The 24896-nt window shown below is 55.4% G+C and overlaps 3 protein-coding genes across 5 annotated transcripts; 2 read left to right on the forward strand and 1 right to left on the reverse strand.

Annotated features, from left to right (window-relative positions):
- Positions 1–3717: 3717 nt before the first annotated feature.
- GPR3 (G protein-coupled receptor 3) lies at positions 3718–6183 on the reverse strand. The gene is made up of 2 exons (XM_037032851.1): positions 6082–6183; positions 3718–5113 (listed from the first exon to the last, which is right to left on the reverse strand). Exon 2 carries the CDS (start codon positions 5106–5108, stop codon positions 4116–4118), a length of 993 nt encoding a protein of 330 aa, XP_036888746.1. The 5' UTR covers positions 5109–5113; positions 6082–6183; the 3' UTR covers positions 3718–4115.
- Positions 6184–13440: 7257 nt separating this feature from the next.
- Positions 13441–17423, forward strand: CD164L2 (CD164 molecule like 2). Of its 3 annotated transcripts, none has more exons than XM_037032835.1 (6): positions 13441–13611; positions 14033–14200; positions 14289–14360; positions 14894–14938; positions 16405–16549; positions 16831–17423. In XM_037032835.1, the coding sequence occupies exons 1-6, from the start codon at positions 13524–13526 to the stop codon at positions 16844–16846; spliced, it is 534 nt and encodes a 177-aa protein (XP_036888730.1). In that variant the 5' UTR covers positions 13441–13523; the 3' UTR covers positions 16847–17423. The 3 variants fall into 3 exon arrangements, with proteins under 3 accessions (XP_036888730.1, XP_036888731.1, XP_036888732.1); XM_037032836.1 differs by having other exon boundaries at positions 17106–17423; XM_037032837.1 differs by lacking the exon at positions 16831–17423 and having other exon boundaries at positions 16405–16553.
- A 2688-nt stretch (positions 17424–20111) lies between these two features.
- Positions 20112–24243, forward strand: FCN3 (ficolin 3). Its single transcript, XM_037033018.1, has 8 exons — positions 20112–20239; positions 20525–20620; positions 20967–21011; positions 21257–21289; positions 21503–21630; positions 22692–22821; positions 22916–23050; positions 23864–24243. The coding sequence occupies exons 1-8, from the start codon at positions 20149–20151 to the stop codon at positions 24106–24108; spliced, it is 903 nt and encodes a 300-aa protein (XP_036888913.1). The 5' UTR covers positions 20112–20148; the 3' UTR covers positions 24109–24243.
- Positions 24244–24896: the final 653 nt, after the last annotated feature.

A 24896-nucleotide genomic window follows, 5' to 3' on the forward strand; every position in this document is an offset into this window, starting at 1 on the left:
CCTGGACCCCCATGTGTATGCCTGTGTGCATGTGCCTGTGTATGCACAGGTCTCAGCATGTAGGGAGCAGGGGCATGCGGGGCTGCAGGGCTGCAGGCTCCAGGAGAGAATCTGACAGACAAGACTTGCCGCAGCCCCCGGCCCTGAGAGCCTGTTTTCCAGCCTGTGGAAGCTGTGAGCCCGTGAACTCATCTTATATTAATAGCTGCTGTCTCCTCACTTAATGCAGGGAGAGGCGGTCATGGCCCCAGCAGGGGCTCAGCACTTGGGGGCTGCCCCCCTTCCCCACACAGGACCTGGGAAGAAGGGGAGGAGATATGGTCCCCACCTCCACCCCAGGGCCTACTCCAGCAGGAAGGCGGGGCTCTGGGCCCCAGCCTTTGCCTCCCCCAGTCCAGGGAGCCCAGCTGCGCATGCGGGTTCCCTGACAGAGGCAGAGGCAGAGGCTGGAGGTCTTAGCTACTCATTCCCAAAATGTGTGCATGCGTGCACGTGCACACACACACGCGCATGCACGCGCGCGAGCATGTTGTCCTGAGCCGCCCCTGGCTGGGCACCAGATGAGTCTAATGTTGAAAGAGACATAGAAGCTTTCAGTTTAAGGGTGCAGACATGGCCCTCCTCTCAGGAACCCTACATTGGAGGGAGGATGCACAGCCTTGCCCTCAGGGGCCCCCATTCTCACAAAGAAGGCAAGACTCCTCTGTAAATGTTTACTCAAGGGAAGTGTAGCACAGTGTGTTGTAGAAACCACATCTCCACGGCTACATGAGAGCTTAGCCAAGGCTTCCTGGTGGTATACAGGGAGATCTGGAGATGTAGCCGAAGAACCTGGGAGGAGGGAGAAGCCATCGTGTGGGCACACAAGATTCAACCCCCAGGTAGACTCGGACACCCCCTCAGGGTGGGGTGGGGATCCCAGGCAGACACTCCAGGTGCAGCCCCCCCAAATACCTTGTATCTACACAACTACACCCAGACAGACAGCAGGGGATTCACAGCTTGGGGCCCGCCACAGCCCTACCCCAAAATAGGAGGCTGGCCAGCCTTAAGCCCTGCTGAGGCCTCGAGCCAGAAGCTGAAATGCGGAGGCCAAGGGCAGAGCCCCCCAGGGTAGGTTAGGCACTGGTCCCTCTCCTTCTGGTCTTGGCAGGGTCTCCTGGGGAGCATAGGAGGCAGTACGGAGGCCCTTTCCTCCACCACTCTTCTCAAAGGTCTAGGGATGTCCTGGCGACCCCCAACTCTTCCCCAGCCCAGAGACAGGGCTTCCCGCACTAGTTTTTTCTTACATGCTGTTTCTGAGCTGCTCCTGAAACCCACTCCCTCACCCAGGAAAGGAACAGATTTGGACTCAAATGGACCTGAGTTCAAATCCTGGCTCAACTTCTTACAAGCTGTGTAACTTTCGGCAAATTGAATGTCAGCTTCAGGAAGATCTTTCTGGGCAGTCTCATTTGAAGAATACATACACTGCCCGTGTCCCTTTCCTGCTTCATTTTTCTCAGAGGACTTATCACTCTCTGATAGTACCATATTTTAAAATTTAGCTCTTTATTATTCCCCAGCTAGAATTTAAGCTGTCCACGAGGATAGCAGTATGTGAATGAACACCCATTACTCTCAGAGCCTCAACTTGCTCTTCTGTAAAATGGGGAGAACAACAGTACCACGCAATGGGTCCTGTGGTATTGTGTGAAATGTTTGCCCCAAAGCTTGATGAGTGGGAGTCTTTTCCGAGGGACCTTCCAGGAAGGTGGGAAGAAAAGATAGGGCTGATTCTGCCCTGGTGGGGCCTCCTGACTTTGTGCCTAGACTGGAGCCCTGTGTAGCTCAGCCAGGCCTGCTCTCCACGTCCACCAACTCTTCCTCTTCAGCCACATCCCAAACCTGCCCTTGCCCTTGCCTGGTGAACACATTATTTCTTTTCTTTTTTCTTTTTAAATAGGTTTTTGAAAGATTTTATTTATTTATTTTTAGAGAGAGGGAATAAGAGGGAGGAGAAAGGAAGAGAAACATCAATGTGTGGTTGTCTCTCACGTGGCTCACACTGGAGACCTGGCCTACAACCCAGGCATATGCCCTGACTGGGAATCAAACTCGTGACCCTTTGGTTTGCAGCCTGCCTCCAGAGCTCTTTTTAAATATTTTATTTATTTATTTTTAGAGAGAGAGAGAGAAAAGGAAGGAGAGGGAGAGAAACATCAATGTGTGGTTGTCTCTTGGGCACCCCAACCCAGCATGTGACCTGAGTGGGAATTGAACCAACAACCCTTTGGTTCGCAGACCCACACTCAATCCACTGAGCTATACCAGCCAGGGCTCTTTTCTTTCTTTTTTATCCTTTGAACACATCATTTCTGATTCCAAAACCCCTAACTCAGGGTCCTGCACACTTATGTTTTCAAATGTACATATTTATCATCACTCCACTTTACATAAAAAATAAGCTATTCCAGCCTCAGATTGATTAGACCCCATCTAACCAACTCCCAAATGTGGGTGGTGGCTCTGAGAAAGAACCCCAACACAAAGCAGAGTCCAGAATGTCCTAGACCTCAGGCTTGGGAGGAAAGGAGATGAGAGGCCAGTGGCCAGTGGCCAGAACTCAGGTTCTGGAAACATGTTCCCTTGGGCTAGTCACCAACACTCCCTCAGCCTCCATTTTCTTACCTGTAAAATGGAGAAGATACTGCCTATGCCCTGGGAGGCTTGCGAGGCATAAATGGGGTAGCACATGCTGTAACTTAGCACAGGGCGTAGCACATGGTACATACCAGTGATTAGAAGGGGCTGTTGTTCAGGAAATTGACATGCTTTGAGTGCATATTTCATGCCAAAGCCCAAAACTAAAGCTAATGTGGGCAGAATGTGGGCAACCTCAAGAAGGGTCCAGCATCCTGGTTCCTGTCCCCCAAGGGCAGATGGGCCCCATCAGATTGCCACCCCGCAATGGGAGTGTTACTTGTGTCACCTGCCAGCCACAGTCCACTCTGGATCTCCAGCTTCCCATGTCCCCCAACAGGCACCTGTGCGGGTCAGTCTCCCCATTCCATGCTTTCCCATGTCAGGCCCCACACCACTCCCTTCACACACACAGAAAGAAACGTTTATTACAAAATCATTTTTTATTGAGGGTTGGATCAGATACAGGAATAGGGAATGCACTGGGGGCTATACCCAGATTGGCAGAGGGGTCAGGTGTTGGCTCGCATCCTGCCTCCTCTAGGGCACCTCAGGGTGAGGCCTGGCTCCCAGGCAATGGTTGTGGCGCTGGACGCCAGGCTGGAGTGGAGTTGGGGTTGCCACGTTTGGTCCTGGCTGCTTGGCCAGGTTGGTTTTCCCCAAACTGCCACCAGAGGGCAGCAGGCCCCTAGCGCAGAGGAATTCGCGGTTGCTCAGGTGAGATGGCTTCTTAAAAAAATAAAAAACCAGAGGCTGGTGTGTTCCCCTCACAAACCCCAGAGGGGCAGGTCTGGGGAGAAGGCTCTGGTTTCTATGATCTCTCAATAAAAAATAAGCAAAATTAACAAAATACGTGATTTCTCTTTCTCCCTTTCCCCCCTCTAGGAACTGAGGTCAGAAATGGGGGTGTGGGGACTGGGGGTACCCTGGTATGGCCTGGATTTCAAGGTGTTGGTCTCTTTTTTCCCCTTATGCCCATAAATAAATTTATAAATAAATAATAAATAGATACTTTCTCTGTATGTGCACATATATAGAGATAAATCTTTTCCTCCTATCTAGGCAACTGAGTGGCTAACATCTCTGACTCTAGCTCAGAAACTAAAAAGTGACATGGTCAAGGTCAAGGGACGGAGAAGCCCAGGGACTTGAATGGCACAGGAAAACACCCAGCAGCATTCTGGAACTCCAAGCCAGCTGGGCTGTGGGCCATTTCTGAGTGGAACGCTGACCATCTGAACATTCTAGAGCCATGGAGCCAGCTGGGCCCTGCAGGGATCTGAACAGAATCGTGTGAAACACCCAATGTCCTAGAACTCCAGAACCAGCTGGGTCTCGGGGGTGTGGAGCTGGGGAGGTTGGAACGTAGTCCTGGAGGACCTAACATTCTGGAATTCTGTAGTGATCAGGGTTGAAGGTTCACCAGCTTTCAGCTAGACATCACTGGGAGAACGCGACCGGAAGGGGATCTTGGAAGAGGAACAGCAGCAGCAGATGGCCCACAGCACCTTCTGCACGTCCTGGTTGCGGAAGGCGTAGATGATGGGGTTGATCATGGAGTTGTAGGTGGCAGGGAGCAGGGTGAGATAGGTGTAGAGGGATGGGGAGTGGGCATCGCCCAGCAGGCAGTAGACGGTGAAGGGCAGCCAGCAGGCAGCAAAGGCGCCAAGCACCACAGCCAGTGTGGCAATGCCCTTTCGGGTGGCCACGTAGTGGGAGGCAGGCAGGAGGTGCCGCTGGAGGGCAATCTGCTGGGCATGGCGGCAGACGATGCGGCAGATCTGGGCATAGAGTTGCAGCATGATGCCAAACACCATGAAGAAGGCAACGGCCAGGACCACCAGATGGTTCTTGGAGAGTGGATACACCACACCGCACGTGACCCGGGTGTCCAAGCAGTTCCAAGCCAGCACAGGCAGCAGCCCCAGGCCCAGTGCACCCCCCCACACCAGGGCCAGCATCACATAGGTCCGCGTCACTGTTGTCTCTGAGTAGTAGGTAAGGGCATTGTACAGAGAAAGGTAGCGATCTACAGTGATGGCCAGTAGGCTGCCAATGCTGGCGGTAAAGGCCATTGCCAGGACACCAACCAGCACCAGGCTCATCTCTACCGAGCCAATGCAGAAGACAGCAGCAAAGTGCAGGACCAGGCCCAGGCCTGCCAGCAGGTCTGCGACGGCCAGGCTGCCCACAAGCAGAAACATGGGGGCACGGAAGGCAGGAGTGCCCACAATGATAGCAACCACCAGCGCGTTCTCGCAGGACACCAGGGTGCCTGAGATGCACAGCACCACATCCCAGGCCCTGGGTGCGGGCAGCAGTGCAGCTGGGCCTGTGGGACCCTCTGCTGAGCCCATGCTGCTCACATTCATGTTGTCTGGTCCAGTGGAGAGCCAGGCCAGGGGGATGCCTGCACCCCACAGCATTGTACCTGTAGGAGAAAGGCCCTGTGAGAAGCTGGCAGGGTTAGGTGCTGGGCAGAGAGGTCTGCAAGAGCTGAAGTGCATATCTGGATACTTGGTGGGAGTCTTTTAAGTATAGCTAGCGGGGTCCCACTGTCTTGTCCCCCACTTATGCCCCAGGCTCCTTCCCAAATACCTTTGTCCTCTCCCATGCCCCCTGTCCTAGGTCTCTACATCTCCCTTCCAACTCCCTGGGCCCTGCAGGCCTCTTCCTCCCACGTGTGTGACCAGAAGAGAACCAGATGAGGCTAGTAAGATCCAGGAGATGCCGGGAAAGGCCAGGGCTGGGAAAGGGAAGCACATCTTAAGGCTAGGGGCAGCTCTGCTCCCTGCCTATCAGGAAGCATGATGCTCAATTTCTGAGGCTCACCAGACCCTTCAGGATTCTCAGAAATGCTGGCCCCAGACCCCGCCCCCAGGGAGTGCGGGTGATGCTCCCGCCGCACTCCTGGCATAACAACACCTTGAAATTCAGCGCCCCGTCCCCGCAACACATACCGTCCAGACTTCTGCCCAGCCTGACTCCTCTTTCTGGCTACACCTCTGGGTCTTTGGAACACATATCCCCTGCTGGAAGCCTGGATACCTGAGTCAGACCCCTCCTGCCTGGATGCCTGGATACCTTAAATAAGACACCTCCTCCTCCTCCGAAGCCTAGATCCCTATCCCAACCGCTTCCTGCTGGCCCAACCTCAGATAACCATCAGTCCCTCCAGGGCCTCGGGTTCCTATAGGAGTGCTCACCCCGCTCCGGGTCACCCCGCTAATGGAGCTCTGTACCGGCACACTGGGTCCCACCTGCTAGTCCAGAATCTGGGTTCCAGGTTTTGACCTCCGACCCTGGCCCGTCGCTGGGAGCCTGACCGCCGGCCCAGCTCCTCAGCAACCTGCATGACCTCCCGGAGGAATGGTGACCGTGGCGGGGACCACTACTCACCTCTCAGGACTGGGCGCGGCCAGGCCGCGCGAGAAGGTTCCACTCAGGTCTGGGCAGCGCGGGGTGTGAGCGGACCCCGACAAGCCCCCGCGGCCACGGGAGAAGCGGCGTGAGTCACCCAACCTCGCCCCACCCCCGACCACCGGTTTGGTGACGTCAGCGCCTCGGCTAACCAATGGACGCGTCGCATTGGGGCGCAGAGCGTGTTGCGCGGCATAGTAATAAGGCCTCGCACCGCCTGCTCCCCCATTCATAAAAAGCGACCGTGGCCGCGGCCCCGCCCCTTCCGACTCGGCCTGCGCTGTCCTTGACGCGGCGCCCTCTGCGGGTCGGGGGTTTTAGGGGCACAGGTGGGCGAGTCTTGAAAAAGTGTTAGAGAGGGTGTGGGGGATATGGGGGGGGTGGTCAGCGAACAGGAGACCCGAATAAGCTGTGGGGTGGTGGGACCCTTGAGTGGTAAAGACAAGCTGATGAAATTCAGGTGATGGAGACCGAGTGATGGGGCTGAATGGGTGTCCCTAGTGAAGATGACAGCTCTGAGGTGATGGTGACAGGGACACAAGGGACAGGGATGTGGGTGGCAGTGACGGTATGAGCGTGGTGACAGGATCTTGGGGGATGGTGGCTGAGGGATGCTGACGTAGAGAGGGGAGCCCCCAGGGCACCCATACCAGTGTGAGGGTGACTCCGTGGCATGACGGGGTTCAGAGATCCCACGCTGGCAGAGGGAAGATGGATTGTGCAGGTGATGGGATGTCAGGTCACCGTAACCCTGCCACAAGCTACCTAAGTGACAAGGACTGTGGGATCCTGAATGGAGATAGCTGGTTGCTGTGGGGAGAGGGCCCCAGTGTGAGGGGACAGGGAAGAGGGTGTGGACTGACTGAGAATGACCAGGCAGGTAGTTGCTGCCAGAGAAGGCCTTTGTGTTGCGGAGGCTGGGATGAGCAGTTGGGTGACCTCACTGATGGCAGCCGGATGGCACCCTCACAGCGCGGGGAGGTGGAGCCTGGCCGGATTTCAAAACCTGAATTATTTATTCAAGGATCTGGAAAGCCAGCAGCGCGTGTGGATCTGAGGGTCACTTCCCCGAAGCAGCTGGAGAGGGGAAGCCAGGAAGAACTTGGAAGCAGAAAACCTGGCAGCTCAACCCCAGGGCAGGCCTCTCTCAACTTCCCATTGCAGGCAATCTGGCAGGTAGGGCATGGAGACAGAGCTCCATCTCCCCAACTCCATCTGTCCTTAGCCCCAGATTTCTCCAGATGGGTCAGATGTGGCCAGTCCTAGGGGAGAGGAGTGGGCTGCCCTTCCTCCCTGTCTCCAGCTTTGATCCTCCTTGGCATCTCCAAGGCCCTGTGGAATGGGGGAAGGGGGCAGGGATCAGATTAGGAAACCGGAGGGACCCAGGTCCCCAGGCCCCACCTGACTTCTCCCTGAACACAGCGCTCCTGCAGTTCCCACAATCAGGGTAGGGAAGGAGGAAGGAGGTGACCAGCTAGTGGCAGGGGACAGGGGAAGAGGAGAGGACTGGGCTAAGGAAGATAAAGCACTTTAGGTCGAACACAGTGAGTTTAGGGTGTGTAGCAGGTGGAGGCGGTCCAGGAGTGTGGGCTGGACTGAAACCCCAATTCCTCTGTTTCCTAACGGTGTGACTTTGGGTGGGTTTCTTAGACCCTTTGTGCCTGTTTTGTCAACAACAGTAAGAAAGAGATAATGTTAGTACCTACCTACAGGATTGTTGCAAGGGACCTGGAATGTCATCAGCACTGGCCGCGTGGGCTGCCGACAGTGTGTCTGGCTGAAGGAGGACACCCAGGAGGCAGAGGTGCACAGGGAGTTGGCATCGCTCAGGGGAGGGAGCAGAGAGTGAAGGGCCTCAGGAGACCCCAGCATTAAGGGCACAGACTATGGATGACAGTGTTCCTGTCCCTGGACTTTTGCGCTAGCGGTTCTGTCTACAACAGAACCCTTCAGTTCGTTAAGGTCTCTGCACCCAAGTTACTTCTTCCAAAGCAGGCTTCCCGGAGCTCCATCCCAGATCAGCACCCTCCTACAGGGCCTGGCATGGAGTAGATGTTCGACAAATATCGGTCGACTGGATAATTAAACTAAAAAGGCAACATCTATGGAAAGAGAAGGAAAACGGAGTAGTAGTACCCAAGGTGTGGAGGATGGCGGGGCAGTGTCAAAGAGAGAGAATACAGGGGCATCGGTGCACCAGGACTTAGGAATCCACTTTCTCCCCTGTCGGAGCTGGGTCCCAACAGCTGTGCAGCTGGTCTTGGAGAGAGCTGCTGGGAGGCTGGCACGAAACGGTGTATAGTAGACTTCCTTCTGCTGTTCTGAGTAGCCGTGGAAGTTTTTGAAATGTTTTCGTAGTTTACTAATTATCTCCTAAAAACCCTGCACGATTAGCACAGATGAAGTCACTACAGCATCTTCACTTCTTTTTGCACCAACATCGGCCTTCCCTGTAGCCCTGACCGTCTTCTTTCTGTTAGTGCATTCCAGTCGCCGTTTTCTCGAGGCCATGGTTGCAAGCTTGTGTTTGGGTTCATTTTTCTTTACATAAATGAAGGAATCACAAATCATGTCAAGGCCATTTTTTTTTACCACCACCAAAATGAGTTCTGACTCTAAATATAAGGATGACATCTGGTGCAGTCTTGTACATTTTGGCTAATTTGTCCCAAATTTCTGTCTCAGGTACTGCTGCCTTCCCAGGGGGAAGGACATTGAAGACCATGTTTCTAGAACTTCCTGATCTAGACAGTGACTGTCGTTTGGGGTGGAGGTCAGTCCTCAGGCAGCCAGGGAGGAAAAGAGCGCGGTGATATTTCTAACCCCGAGAAACCCTGAGATCCAAGAGACTCAGTGAGCCTGTGGATTTTCACACACGCACTCTCACGCCCCCAAACCGCCCCATGCCAGCAGGGCAGCTGAGGCCCTCACTGCCAGCCAGGCCTCTCCTCCCCAAAGACTTGCTTTCTAGCGGAAGGGGCAGCCCTTCTCGCTCCAACTCATGCCCTCTGCCCCGCCTCCTTGCTTCGCCCCACCATCAACACCTTCCCCAGTCCCACCGACAGGTGCCAAACCAGAGCCCAGAGCTTACAACAGCCCTGCGTTCCAGCTTCACAGGTGAATTCCGGAGAAGCAGAAAGGGTTGCCCCAAATCGCACGGTAAGTGACAGACCTGGGATCTGAAGCCAGGGCCATTTGTAACCACGTCCAGTGTGCCTTCCCACTCCAGCGTAGAAGTCACCATCATCCCAGCACTGACAATACCTGCGCTTGCCTAGGTGACCACCAGATGGCTGTGAGCAATCACTTCCAGGTAAGACTTCTTTCCTGTAGATCCAGGGCCTGGGGTGTCCAACCAGCAGACCATGGGCTGCCCGGATGGCTGTGAATGCGGCCCAACCCAAAATTGTAAATTTGCTTAAAACATAATGAGATTTTTTTTTGTGACCACATGTCACAATGTGTTTAATGTTGTAGCCCAAGACATTCCAGTGCGGCTCAGAGACGTCGAAAGGTTGGACACCCTTGGTGGGCTCTCAGGAGAGGTTTGTGTGTGAGAGACACAGATAAGATCCACACAGACTCCTTGGCCAAGCCCCAGAAATCCGGGCACCATCAGTGCACACCTTAGCCACACCCATCGCTCATTCCACTCATATTCACTGAGAGTTCTCCTGGGCTTGGCTCTGAACGGGTGCTATGGACAAAGAGAGAATCTGGCCACATTCCTGCATTGCAGCATTCAGTAAACATTTATTGAGCAACTGCTATTTCCCAGGTATTGTTCTAGGCACAGAGAATACAGCAATCAACAAAAATTTGTCTTCGTGGAGCTTCCATTCGAATGGGGAGAGATGGATAATAAAAAACAGACATTTGATTTATTATTGAGCAGGAGCCCTTGAGGGTCTCACAGACCAGTGAGACAGACAAACGTGCACAAACAGTCACGACAGGGTCCGGTATGGTTATTTCATAAACACCTGCTTAGCCCCCTAGGTGCAGTGAGTTAACTGTGGAGGAAGACAAACATTGCTTCTGCCTTCATGGAATGTACAGCCTAGGAAATAAAAGAGTAATCTGATACACGTTCTGAAGAAAAAAGAAGGTATCATGATGCAGAATAACCAGGAGACCCCTTTTAAGGAGGGAGGCCATGGGGTGAGTCATTTGAAGAGAGAATAGGGGAGTTTCAGGGAAGGGGCACAGGAAGTGCACAGTCTCTGAGGGGACAGAGTCGATGTGCTTGAGGAACAGAGAGGAGACTGGAGCCAAAGGGGTGAGAATCGAGCTCAAAGAGGTCGGCGGGGGCAGGATCATGTAAGTCACGGAAAGCAATGAGATGGGAGCCACTGGAGGCCTTAAGAAGGGGAGTCCTATGACTTGACTTCCATTTTCAAAGGTTTGCTCCAACTGCTGAGTGGGAAGCAGACCGAAGCGGGAGCAGAAGCAGGAGCAGAAGCAGGAGCATGACCAGGAACCCTGCAGTCACCCAGACAAGAGATGGTGAGGAGGGGAGGGCTCTGCTGCGGGAAAGCAGATGGCTTCAGATCCACCAGCTGGGACAAGTGCTGCGGCAGCTCAGCCTTGCTCTGAGAGTGACAGAGGGCTTCCTGCAGGAGGTGGCCCTTTAGTGTGGTGAAGGATTAGTTTGTCGGACAGATGGAGTCGGGAGAAATGAGAAGCTAGGAAAAGTCCTTGGCTAGTGGACAGGGAAACTGAGACAGAGAGCTGAACACGATGGCCGAACAACTTACAGCCAGAGTCAGATGGTCACCAGGGCGGAAGGCCCCAGTGCCTGGCAGGGGCAAAACTGGGAAAACAAGGGCCTGGCCCCAGGGTAACCTTTCCTTCCCTGGCCTTTCCTCCCTGGAGATAACATCCAGGCCTCAGTTGTGTTTCGGCTCCAGGCCCAGAAAAGCAGCAAAACCAGGTGGGCGATGCCAGAACCAACTGCAATGACCAAACACCCCCTGCCCTGCCACTGACCAATCAGTGGAGACCACAACCCTCAAAGTGCACACCTGGAAAACTGATGACTATTCAACTGAAAGCCTTCCCTGAGACCTCCTCTAAGACTTCTGCCTACAAGAAAGAGAGAAAAGCCTCAAGACAAAATACCCAGCGGGCATGCGCTCCCTCTGGGGAGCAGCCTGTGCCATTCACTTTCCCTTCTTCCCCCACAGGCACGTGTCTCCTGAACTCTAAGGCAGTGGGCACCTGGCTCCTTGTCCCAGGCTGATCCCCTGCACCTGTCTCCAAGGCCCCCTTTGCTCTGACCTCCCAAGGAGCCAAGGCAGCCCAGCCTGGGCTCTCCTGTTGCTCCCTCTATGCTAAGCCCTTCCTTGTTTCACTGTCCCCAGCTCTAATAAGTGCATCTTCATAGTCACCTGGACTCGTGTTGTGAAATCTTTCCTACACAAGTCAAGAACCCGCACACTACGGTTGGCCCTAGGCAGACCCGCTGAGGGCCGGGCTTCTGTCTGGTAGCAGAAAGAGGACCCTCCAGTGACAGAACAGCTATAGGATAAAGGCAAGGAGGTACAAAGCAAGCTGTGTTGGGGGAGAGGCTGTTAGATTTTCTCAGAGGGTAGGAGAGTGTTGGGGTGAGTCCAAGACATGCTGAAGAGACTTGTAGAGCCAGAAGTCAAAGGGTTCTGGGGCCCTACCCATCCCTTACTAACGTGGATCAGCAGAGCCCTGCACTGTGGGGACCAATTTGAGGAGGGGCCTGGGGAGTGAGATGCAGTGAGGCCCCAAAGTCAAGGCAAGGGAGCAGGACCGAGATATGTAAAAGCAGAAACTGCAGGATTTTGATTTGGTAGACAAAGAGAGGGGGGTAAGGACGAGACCCCAGTTTCCAATTGGGTGATTCAGAGGATGAAGGGGCCTTCCTGGGTGGGGAAGAGGGACTGGGCAGTTTGAGGGCCCGCGGCACACTCAGGGGGAGGTGCCCAGGAATCAGACAGGTCCAAAGGAGGAACAGCAGAGGGATTAGCCTCTGGCCTCATTGGATCCTGGGCTACACCCTTCTCTGTTGTAATTGTGTGCTCCTAAGCAGGTGATGTTTCTTCTTCTTCTTTTGAAAGATTGTATTTATATATTTTCAGAGAGAGGGGAAGGGCGAAAGAGGGAGAGAAACATCAGTGTGCTAGAGAAACATTGGTTGGCTGCCTCTCACATGCCCCCAGCCGGGGACTTGGCCTACAATCCAGGCATGTGCCCTGACTGGGAATCGAACTGGAGACCTTTTGGTTTGCAGGATGCCGCTCAACCCAAGAGCGTCCTGAGCCACACAAGTCAGGGCACAAAGTTACTCCTGAAACCTGCAAATTGGGGATAACAAAACCCATGCCTAGAGAGTAGTGTGGACATTCGATGAGAAGCTGCAACTAGAAGCTCTTAGTAGAATGTACATTCTGCTAATCATATGGGGCCAATAATTGTTAGCTATGTATTATTAGTTCCAGATGTGGCAGCTAGGGAGGGAGCACTACACTGGAGATAGAGAGATACTTGTTGGCTTTCAAATTGGAAGTGAAGGCAGAGGAATGACAGAGCTGACCCCAAAAGAGGTGGAATAGGGCTCAGGACTGAACTGGGCCATTAGCGATGAAGATGGGGAAGGAGGAAAAGGAGAGAAGGAGGGGGGAGGAAGGGAGGGGAAGAGGAAGAGGAGGCACCCTCTAAGGAACCTGAGAAGTGGCTGTAGTGGGAGAAGAACAGAAGAGGTGGGTGTCAGGCGGTTGCTGAGGCGGGAGGGAAAGCTGTGAAAAGTTTCAGTTGCCCCAGTAACAATGAGACTGGTGACTTGATCAGAAGATGTTGTGGGTTGGAGGCAGACATGGTGGGCTGAAGGACAGAAGAGAGGAGGGTGCAAAGATTGAAGCCAGGTGGGCGGCCAGGACCTAGGGCCCAGCTGAAGGTGGTCAGCGGTCCTGAGGCCTGGCTGGAGGGGGGCGCTTGACTAGGCCCCGCCTGTGTCGAGCCCAGGAGGCAGGAAAGTGACCTTGCTTCAAATCTAGATTTTGCCATTAACTCTGTGGCCTCTGACTAGTCATTCAGCTTTTCTGAGCCTCGGTTTCCTCACCGGTGAGGCAGGGATTACTTCTACTGAACAGGTTCCTTGAAACTGCTGCTGGGTGTTCCCAGGGACCAGTCGCTACTAGTCCTGGACTCCGCCTCCTTTTGTCGGAGCCCCGCCCTAAACCACCCGGGGCCCCACCTGACCGCGCCCACCAACCACGCCCTATCTAGTGCCCCACCAGCACCAGGCCCCGCCCATTCTTCTATGTCACTGCCCCGCCCACCTCGCCCGCTCCTTTCGGACCAGTCTCTTTCCCACACCCTGGAGGAGCCGAACCCAGAAGGGACGTGGGACACCAGCACTCCGCGGACCCCCAGTCCCCGCCCCCGCCCCCATGGCCTTGCCGGGACCCAGAGCCTTACGGGCTGCGCTCTGTGGCGGCTGTTGCTGCCTCCTCCTGTGTGCCCAGCTCGTTGTGGCTGGTAATGCTGGCCAGGGTCTGGTTAGGAGCTGGGGCAGGCGGAGCGTGCCCTTCACCCAGCCGCCTGTCCAGGAACGGTCGGCTGGGAGGGGTAGTGGGGGAACAGAAGGGGACTTGCCATAGTATGCAGGGCTCCAGGGGCGGCTGAAGGCAGCTCTGGCTGTGTGTATAGTAAGGAGCTTCAGGTGTGTGTGTGGGCGGCAGCTTCAAATGTATCTGGGAACCCCAGGTATACGCAAAGGGAAAGGATTCTGGGCGAATATCAGGGAGGCCCTAGGTGTGTGTTAATTGTGTCTGTGGAATCTCCAGGCGTGTGGTAGGGAACCCAGGTGAGTGTGTGTGTGTGCAGAGGGTGAGAGCCACCGCAGTGGGGAAGGGGGCTTCAGTTCCTATTCAAGGGGTTGCTTCCACCCCTCTACCAGGTAAAGGAGCTCGAGGCTTTGGGCGGGGAGCCCTGCTCCGAATGAACGTCTGGCCGGCTGTCCGAGGGGCCTGTAAAGAGCTGAAGCTTTGTGAGCATTGTGTGGAAGGGGACAGAGCGCACAACCTCTCCGGCTGCGTGTGGGAGCAATGTCATCCAGAGGAGCCAGGTATGTGGCCGTTCCCGGGTCGAGTGCCTTGAACCTCAGGGCCTTGGTCCCTCTCCCCAAACCTCTCCCTTTCACCTTCTCCCACTAGGACACTGTGTGGACCAAGCTGAGGTGGTCAAGGAAGGTTGCTCTGTCTACAACCACTCAGAGTCTTGTCCCGGTAAGGGGGCTTCCACTGGCCTAATCCAAGTTGGGGAGACAGGACTGAGGTGCCCCCAGCTGAAGCCTGCCCTCCAGGAGGAATCCGTCTCCCTCTCGGGGAGAGGACCATGCCTGCGAACACCTGGGTTCAATTTCAGTTCTGCCTTTGGCTCGCCCAGAACTCTTCCCCTCTCTGGCCTGTTTCCTTATCTGTAAATGGGTACAGGTGGAGGATGCATGACTGGCATGGGTGGTGGGGGGAGTTAGCTTCTCTAACTGAAAGCATGGTGAAGACTTTGGAAATTCAGAAGGGAACAGGGGAGGGCTCCCTGGAGGAGGTGGCATCAGCGATGACTTTTAAAGGTTATGATGGAGAGAGGGCACTTGTGGAAGGCACTGTGTGAAAATAGGCTTGAAAGTGTGTTGGGTGGGGCTGGACCAGGGCCAGAGGCCCTGACCCAAGCCGGGGTCCAGTTGTTGGCCCCAGCTGGAGGCTTCGTGGGAGTCCAGGGGCAGGAGAGCTGGCTTCTCACAGATCCCCTGTCTTTTTAGCTGCCCACCACCACCCCACCTATGAACCAAAGACAATCACGACAGGTAGGTGCCACCTGGGGGAGCTGGGCTTTGGCGCCAGCATGTTCTGTGACCTCAGACCTGTGACTTCTCCCCATGAGCCTGTTTCCACATCCGTACAGTGGGTCGGATGCCACCTCACAGCGTCACTGTGAGGGTTTCATGAAAGGGTGCATAGCACCTAGTTCAGTGTCTGATGCAAGGAAGGAGATCAGGGAAAGATCAGTTCCAATGCCCTTTTCCGAACCCCACTTCCGAGAGCTCAGGGTGACCCCCTCAAGGACCTGCGCTTGGTGCTGAGGGTGTGTGGCTTAGACAGCCAATGAGATGTCTATTGTGACCACCTACTGGTCCAGAGAGGGTCACAAAGCAGATTCCTGGCAGAACAGAGGCAAGAAGACTACCCCTCGGCCCCCACTGCCCTTCAGGGTCTGGCTTGGCAGGGATGGCTGAAGAGGCTCTTGGTTAATTAAAGCCAGAAACGTGATCTCAAGGCTGAATTATTGATAGTTCGGCTCCCTCCAGCTCAGGCCCCAGGTCGGTCTTGTGCAGCTCATCTCCTCTCTCCCCTCCTCTTCCCTGGAAAGGGCTGCCGGAGCTGCAGCTGGGACCACCCTTTGCCCTTCGTGTTCTCAAAACTCCTTACACAAATGACAGTCTCTGGAAGGTGGACCCAGGTCCCCGTTGGGGTTCTGTCCACTGCCCCAGAATGATATCCCACCAGCCCTGCCCTGTCCTGGGCACTGGGCCCTGGGCCCAGGGCCTGAAATCGAATCCCTGGTGAGAGTTGATGGCTAACGTGGCACAGCTGGGAGCCACCCAGGCTCAGCCTGACAACCACGGGCCCCTAAGCCAGGGCAGGGGAAGGGGTTAGGGGACACTGTGTGAGTTTGGCTGTGTGAGGTGACTCTGGACAGGCCTGGCCCTTTGAGCCCGGCTTCTTCCTCTGACATAAATCGTCTAGCCTCCATCTAACTGTTCCCTAGGATAGGTCAGAGTGCTCCTTCCCCAGCTCCTTCCCTTCTAAGTAAGGGGTAGCTCCAGGGTCTCAGGAGTCCTGATAGGGTACCACATCATCTGTATCTGGGCTTTGAACCCTGAGACCCAAGGCCGAAAGCAGTCTGGATACCTGAGTTCTGGGCCCACCCTCCTCCTGTTGGGCCGATGTGAGAGCTGGCATCTGAAAGGGAAGGGGGCTCAGTGGCTGTGCTCAGGGGGCCAAGAGAGGGTATGAGGAGCATCTAGCCACAGAGCAATTCGGGAGCAGAGCCAGGGTTGGAGCCAAGGCACTGCCCTGCCGGGCACTGTCCCTCCCACCAGGCACCTCCACACCTCCCAACTGCCCACAGGATCCCATTGACCTTTTGAGCCTGCTGTTCTTGGGCTCCCATAGTGAAGACTGGGGCCTCCAGGTGACCTCTGTAGGTTACGGGGGTAGGCCTGGGATCCTGGTCCTTTGTGGCCTGCTATGACCTCTATCTACCCTGCAGAGAGCCCCCACATCCCTGAAGCCAACAACCCTGGCTTCGATGGGGCCAGCTTCATTGGAGGCATTGTGCTGGTGCTGAGCCTACAGGCAGTGGCCTTCTTCGTCTTGCGCTTCCTCAAGGCCAAGGACAGCACCTACCAGACACTGTGAGTACTTGATCAGCCAGCAGAGTCTGGCTCACTTCCTGCACTCCAGCCCTGCCCCTGCAGTCCGGTCCCCTTAAGTGACAGTGAACTGTCTTGTCAGTGGGGCAGCCCTAAAGACAATGGCTCCCCCACAGTGTCCCCTGTGTGAGCCACACCCTTCTACCTCCCCCAGTTGCGGGGGTCTTTCTGCCAGGTGTTGGCTGGGGCCAGGACTCAGCCAGGGCCTGACGTCTAAGAGCTCAGCTGAGCCCACTTGTCTTTGTCCCTCATGCTGCCGGCAGGGAGGAGAACCAGTAGGTGGTAGCCCAGGCGAGACTTTGGCCTGCAGCTCTGTGGCCTTGGGCAGGACCTCGGCTGTGTGTGCGGTTTGGTTTTCCTCTGAGAAGGGGGGCTGCTCGGAGGTCCCCGTGTGCCGTGTGTGCTGTGGGGCGGGTCACCGCAGCCTCTATTAAAGTGTTTGCTGTTCTGTCTGCGCCCGTCCACCAGGGGGTGGGGTCCTCAGCCTGGCTGTGGCGAGGCCGCCGCCCTGAGCACCCTCTCTGTCTGGCCTCTGCAGAATCTGACCTCTCAGGCCTGGACCCCACACTGAGGGGAAGGAGGATGAAGAGGCTGCCCTCTTGGTCTCTTGTGGGCTCTGGGGGTGGGAGAATCTTTGGCACTGAGTAGTCTCAGTGTGCAATACCTGGCATCCCCTCCTGTCCTGGGCCTGGTTCCTGCCACTGAGCGCATCCTCGACCCACCTCCTGTCTTCTTATCTGTCATCCCCATGGGCCCCCTGCAGGACCCCTGCTTGGCACTGGGCCCGTGCCTGCCTCCTTCCCACTGACCTGGCTCGGGCAGTGTCCTCAAATAAAGGAACTCTCTTCAGCACTGTGCTCTGTGTTCCATGTCTTGGGCTGTGTGTTGATTGGGAGGGGTGAGGATAAGGCCACTGTTCCCTCCTTAATGGGAATTCAGCCTTGGACTGTTGATGTCCCCTTTTAAAATATACTCATCTGTTACATGTGTTCAGCCCCCTCCCCGTCCCTGTACAGGTGTGCCATGTACAAAGACGCAGAGAGCTAAGTGCACTTGCTGAAGGTCATCTAGTGGGCTAGGGCAGGGCTGGGCTTGAATCTAGGTTTTTCTGGTCCCAGAGTGAGCGGAACTTTAGAAGTCCCCTGCTGAGGTACCTCCAGGTGCTCTCAGCTCCTTAAGTGATGTCTCTGCCCCTGTGCCAAGGTGGGGACACCCCTGTAACTGTCCACAGCCATTTCTGCACGTGGGCCCTCCTGGGAAGCCCTGCCCATGCCCTCCTCCCATCTTTCACCCCCACCCCCAACCCATCCCTGGGCCTGGAAGTCTTCCCTGACTAATAACATCTCCCACTGAGGGCAGCATGTGCTGGAAACCAGGCATGTGGCTAAGAGTCTGATACATAATCACAGGACTGTCCAAGTGGAAAGGCAATAGAGAGTGTAGCGGCTGAGAGTCCAGCCTGTGGAATTGAACTGCTCTGTGTGAACTGGAGCAAGTTATGTAACAGCTCTGGGCCTCAGTTTCCTCATCCGTAAAGTGGGGTAACAGTAATATCCATCGCAGTTGGATGCGGGGAGGGTTCAGGGCAGGCACGTGTGTGCTCCATCTGCTTCGTGCCAGGGAACCCGTCCACCCTTCCAGCTGCGCGCCCACCGCCGAGCCCCTGGTACCTCTTCTCCAGACCTGGCCACCCTGTGGGTTCTTCAGCTGCTGCTGCAAGTCCATGGGTAGCTCTGGCTCCTCCCTGGCCTCACATATCGTGCCATCATCGACAAAACTCCGAACAGGCCACCTCCCCCTGCCCACACACTTTCATCAACGGCCACCATCCTCTCAGACAGCCTCCCCTTGAGCCACCCCTCCAGCTACTTGGATCCACCTCTTGTTACCCAACCTGCCTTGCTCTGTCCCTGATCCAAGCCTCCGCACACACAGTTTCTCCTGCCTGGATCGCTCTCCCCTGGCTTCTCCAGCCAGCACTTAAGAGCTGGCTGGGATAATGCCCATTCTCTCTGGGACGGAGGGAGGAAATGCCCCCACCTCCTGCTGGCTTTCCACTCAGTTAAGAACATTTCTTCATTGGATGTTTTCTCTTTTCAAAAGTAGTAAATGCCTCTAAGGAACAAAAGGGCCATATAGAAGTTTATATAAAGAGTGAGAATCGCTGTCCCACTGGTCTCGCTCCCCAGAAGTAACTATCGTTCACAGTATGCTTCAGGCCTTTTCCTGTGAATGGACATTTGGCTTTTTTAAAATACAAGGTGGGGCTGTGCTGTGCACGTTGCTCTGCGACTTCACCCCGTTCATTCTTCACCAGATTTGCCCTATACTTGCCCACATGGTGATAACTTATTTGCCTTCATCCTATCCATGTCCAGTTGGGTCATTTCCACACTGATTATTACAAACAGCACCATGAGAAACAGGCTTGTCCACAGGTCTTGGCATCCCTGTGGGAGAGCCTGAGGGGGACGGATCCCTAGGACAGAATTGCAGGGCCTCAGGGCATCCATCTCATGGATCCATCCTGTCTGGTGAACTGGGCCTCCACCCCCCGCGATACCCCATTATACCTCAGCCCACCCTGCCACCCCCAGCTCTGGGCCTGGCATAGAGGAGGCCCTCGGGGAGGGCTTGGTGAATGGATGAGCGAGTGAATGAATGAAGAAATAAATGAGACTCCCCTTTCCTCCCCTATCACCTGAGGGACCTCCCCTGCTCAGACCTCACTCCTCATGTCTGGGTCGTGGCTGCTGCCTCCCTACTTGGCCTCCCAGCCTCCCAGCCTCCGGGCCTGCCTGCCTGAGCTGCCCATGCAGTTGGCCTATATTAGCAGCCATTTCCTAGGCCTTGCTAGGGGCTTCCCAAGGGACTTGTAGGTGGGCCTAGTGTCGCTTTGCTAAGGGTGTCTCTCCCTGGTGGGCGGCATGGAGCTTGGGCAAAATCTCTGTGGTTCTGGGCATGCAAGTGCCAGAGAGAGCACCAGTCACATCTTGTCTCTGGGCCTCAGTTTCTCTTTGCTTTTTCCTTTATTTAACCAATGTTTGTGAACACCTGCTTTGTAGCGGCCTGTAACCCACAGCCAATAGCAATGACCATGAGCAGGACTGTGGAAGGATCAGAGACAACGTGCAAACTGCATGCAGCATGACTGTGGCAAGCAGCAGGCGCCCAACCAATGGTAGCAGGGGTCATGAATACTGCCAGGGTCGGAGAAGCATTCCCAATGGAGATGACATGAGGGTCAGACCTTCATGGACAGGCGGAGCTCACAGGAAAGGTGCAGAGAAGGGCACTGCAGGCGGAAGGCTCAGGAAATCGCCTGTGAATGCGAAGGTCTGGAGAGATGGCTGGGGAGCCCTGGCAGCCGGGAGCAGAAGTTGGATGCCCTCCCAGCTGAACAGGTCAGCGGTAATGCCCATTCCCCCGGGGGCTGAGGGAGGAAATGCCCCCATCTCCTGCTGGCTCCAGCCTGGGTGGGGTGTCCCTGAGCAGGCACAATGGATGGAAGTCTTCCTTTGTTCTTCCACCAGCCTGACCCCCTTATAAACTGGCGTTTTTCTCTTGAGGGGACCAGCAAGATGGGCCTTCTATGGACACCACTCTCCCTTCTCCTCCTCTTGCTCAGGGAGCCTGCCTGTCTGAGGACTGAGGACCAACCCAGCTGTCCAGGTAGGGTTGGAGGGTGCCCTTCCCACCCACCCACCCTCATTCCCTCAATGGGTGTCCTTCTCCCACTCAGGCTCACTAGCCTCAAGGAGCAGGGTGGGCATTTGATAATCTGGGCTCTGCAAACAGAGGCAAATGGCATGAGGCCTTGAAAGCCTTTGGAGGCAAGTGTCCTGACAGCTGGAATCTGGGAGATGGAAAGAGAGCTTCAGGGGGGTCTGGGAGACAGAGGCATGCCCGCTCCCGCCATGACTACTCTGTGCGACCTGGCTCTGTGTCTCTATGCAGAACCCAGGGAGCTGGAAGCCAGCAAAATTGTCCTTCTGCCCAGCTGTCCTGGAGCCCCAGGAAGTCCTGGGGAGAAGGGAAGTCCAGGTCCTCAAGGTGAGAGATACCAGGGAGCAGACAGGGACCTGGGCTACACTGGGGAGGCTGGCGGTGCAGCAGTAACTGCCTGTGCTAAGGGCGATGACGAAGGGGCCAAGCACCTACTGTGTGCTGGGCTCCAGGCTGGGCACCCGGGACCCAAAGATCAACTCTATGAGGCAGCGGGAGAGTTTCCCCCATTTTGCTGAGGGGGAAAGTGATGCTCTGAGAGGATACCTTGGTGGTCCACAGTCACAGCCAGGGTAGGGTGCAGCTGGGACTTGACGCCAGTCTCCAAATCCCTGTTGCTTTTGGCCCTGAGTATGGGGTGGAACTCATAACATCCCTGTCTCTGGGATTTCAGGGCACCCTGGACCACCGGGCAAAATGGGCCCCAAGGGTGAGCCAGGTGAGTAAGTAAAACCCAGGCCTCTTCTTTCTTTGCTCTGTCCCTGGGCTAGAAAGGCAGGGGCCTCTGCTGGGTTACTGCTCAGCCATTGGCTGTGATTGCCCTCCTAACAGAGGCATGGAAGGCTGAGAGGGTGGGCAAGATTAGGAGAAGGGCCTGCACACCCTCCCCTCTGATGGTTTGTGGGCCTCCCCCTTGGGGATACTCAGACTCTGGAGCTAACATTTGGTCTTTCCTCGGAGCAGGAGATCCAGCGAACCTGCTCCGGTGCCAGGAAGGTGAGGCAGCCTTGGCAGGAGCCAGGAGCTTGGACCCAGGCGGTGCTGGGGTGTTGGTAGACTACCAGGCGTGGTCCGGCCCTGGTGCCCCTTTCAGGGCCTTGAAGGAGCAGAGAGGGCTCCTGAGGTCCCACACTTAGCCTCTTCCATTGCCCAGGGAGTGGGGTTGGGTCATAACTTGGGGGGCCTCTCAGTCCATCTCCCCTTCCCCAGGCCCCAGGAACTGCCAGGAGCTGCTGAGCCGGGGTGCCACCTTGAGTGGCTGGTACCATCTGTGCCTACCTGAAGGCAGAGCCCTTCCAGTGTTTTGTGACATGGACACCCAAGGGGGTGGATGGCTGGTGAGTGTCAGGACTCACAGGCGAGGCCCACTTCTGCCCTTTGGCCCCCAGGGGGAGCCAGAGCCCACTGGAGCCAAGGCATCTTTGGAGTAATTCGCAGACAAACATTTACTGAGCACCTAGGGGACCTGAAGTCTGAGAAGGCTTCACAGACAGGGTGCTGTCTGACAAGGCCTTGAAGGCTGTGCAGAAGTTCTCAAGACAGACGAGGTGCAGAATGGCATTCCAGGTAGAGGGAAAGACGAGCGCAGTGAGACAGGACAGTGCCAGAGGGTTGCGGGTGCGGGGCGAGTGAGCCGAGAGCAGGTGTGAGTGGCTGGCTGGGGTCTACTGATGAGGGTCAGGCATGGAAGGAAGGCCCCTGCAAGGGCCGGTTCATGGGGAGTACTGAATGACTGAGGTGGGGTAAATGGGGAGCCATGGGGGAGTTTTAAGCAGGGAATTGCCAGGCCAGACTCGTGCTTGGGAAAGACAACACCATGGAAGATGCACTGCAGTGGGGAACAAGAGTGCAAACAGGGACACGGGTTAGAAGGCCTTCAGAGGTTCGGGGAGGGACAGAGGGCGGTGGCAGCAGTGGGAACGGAGGCACTTAGACTGAAAGATGCTCAGGAGGGAAACTCTACAGAGCCTGGGGACCATCCAGCTTGGTCCTCTGGAGGTGACTCCTCAGCTCTATCTTGGTTCTTATCATAGTAAATTAAAGCATGGTTTTATGAATCTGACTCCCAGCAGGACTGACCACGCCCAGAAGGCAGGAACAGCATTTCTATGATTTCAGTCTCCCCCAGGACTGGCAAGGCTTTGGTGTAAAGTCTACTGTTTTACTGGCACGAAAAGTTAATAAACGAATGTAGAGTTCATCGCTACATTCATTCAGAGGCAAAGCTCACTTGGACTCACACTGTATCAACAAGTCCCCAGGCCAAAGAGACATGGAATGGCTGCCACCCTCACAGTGTGCCCTCACTCAGCTGCTCCTGCTCCCACCCCCCGTCTCTCCTCATTTCATGCCAAGCCTGGAACAGCGTCTGGTGTGCTAGCCTTCTCCACCTCCCTAGGTGTTCCAGAGGCGACAGGATGGTTCTGTGGATTTCTTCCGCTCTTGGTCCTCCTACAAAGCGGGCTTTGGGAGTCAAGAGTCTGAATTCTGGCTGGGTAATGAGAACTTGCACCAGCTGACTCTCCAGGGTACGTTCCCAGCAAGGTCCAGGGAGCCTGAGGGGTATTCTGACATCCCGGGGTCTGAGCACCCCCTCCCTGCCCTTCCCTCCATCCCCACCAGGTACCTGGGAGCTTTTCGTGGACCTGGAGGACTTTAATGGCAACCGCACCTTTGCCCACTACGAGTCCTTCCGCCTCCTTGGGGAGGTGGACCACTACCAGCTGGTGCTGGGCAAGTTCTTAGCAGGCACTGCAGGTGAGCAACCCTCAGGTAGGGACCTGGAGAAGGGGGAAAAGGTGAAGGAGGCTGGGTTCTTGCATGGCACTGCCACTGCTTCCATAATGACGGGGGATAATCCCTTCTCTATGGCCTCAGTGTTCTCATCTGAGAAATGGCAGTTATAAGGCAAAGTGGTACAGGAGTAAAGAGTTTGGGCTCATGAGGCAAAGAGACTGGAGTCTGAGCCCAGCTCTGTCATTCACTAACTATGTGACCCCGGGCAAGTTCCCTCCGCGTCAGAGCCCCAGTTTCCTGCACAGCAAAAGGGACGAGGAGGCAGGGAGGGAGATTGGTTGCAGGAACTACTGAGGCCCCATTGAGTGTTAGCGTTGTCTGCTTCAGAAGAGGAACTAGGGAAGGCTTTTCTCCGAGAAACAGCAGCTGTTGAGGAAAGACTTGAAAGAGGGAAGTAACCTGAGGAGCTGCCTCAGGAGACCCCCTCTCCTGCCCAGGCGTCTGAGGAGTCCCTCCCAGCTCTTAACGACAGAGTTGCTCAGGCTGCCACAGGTGGGAGCTAGGACGAGACGAAGGAGCCAGAGGGAAGCTGGTGGTTCTGGGAGGGGACAAGGCAGGGAGAGGAGCTGGTGGCTTTGGAGCCACAGTCCTGAGATCAGGTCCCAGTGTCCCTGTGACTAGCTGAGCGACCTTGGTCAAGCACCCTGGCTCCTTGGCACTGCAGTTTTCTCACGGGGGCCGATGACACCCACCTCTCGGTTTTTCTGAGGCTCCTGTGAGGTACTTTCTATGAGGGTGCCAGGCACCAAAGAGCCTCCCGTCCCTCCCTGCCAGGGGACTCCCTGAGCTATCACAACGGGAAGTCTTTCAGCACCTACGATGCCGACCACGATGCAAAGAGCGGGGGCAACTGCGCGGTGGTGGTCCACGGCGCTTGGTGGTATGGATCCTGCTATCGGGCCAATCTCAATGGGCAGTATGCCATGTCTCATACCACTGCCCACAAGTACGGCATTGACTGGGCCTCAGGCCTCGGCGTGGGCCACCCTTACCGCAGGGTCCGCATCATGCTTCGCTAGGGCACTCGTGCAACCAGCGCCCTTATCTCCCCTGCACAGCTTCCGGACCCCCAGCTCCCTTCCCCATGTCTAACTAACTGCCTCAGTTCTGCTGTCCGCTTTTAAAAATAAAATCGTTTTAACCCTTTCCTGGCATGCAGGACTCTTCCAGTTACTGGGAAAACCTCAAGAGTAGGGACATAGGTTTTTAGCTCCATTGAAGGAAGACTTTTCTGTCAGAATGATGAAAGGGTCAGCCTCGTAAGGTAGTAAGTTTTCCATCTCTGGAAGTAATCAAGCCAAGGCCAGGGGAACATTTAGTGAAGGACCTGGAATTCAAGCACCCACTGACAGTGCTCTTGGGCCCTCTGGGTCCTCCAAGTGGGTGGTTTTGTGGTACAAACTGCACAGTTTTCTTGCCCCCTCTGTTGCCCAGGACTGTCTTTGACAGGTCATCTGTTTTCTACCCCAGCCTCTGTTGTAAGCCCAGAGCTCATCCTTGGCTACTTGTCTCTGGTTCCACTAGGGGCTGGTTTAAACTCAGGGTCAAACCAAGGGAGGTACATTTTCTTCCGTGGGACTACAGGCAATGAAATAGGAATTACTGAGCCAGCATTTATCAAGCAGTTAGTCCACCAGAGCCACATTCTAGAAAGTGGCACAGCAATAAGTACCCGTATTTTGCCATATATAACGCACACCCATGTCTTGTGCACATTACACACAGGGCTATTATACCCACGGTATGTAATCATTATACCCATGTACAATGTGCATCCTTATTTCTCCCTCAAAAATTTGGGCAAAAA

The sequence above is a fragment of the Sturnira hondurensis genome, unplaced genomic scaffold, assembly GCF_014824575.4.
Source record: "Sturnira hondurensis isolate 20B ecotype Veracruz unplaced genomic scaffold, ASM1482457v3 Scaffold0021555, whole genome shotgun sequence".
Lineage (NCBI taxonomy): Eukaryota > Metazoa > Chordata > Mammalia > Chiroptera > Phyllostomidae > Sturnira > Sturnira hondurensis.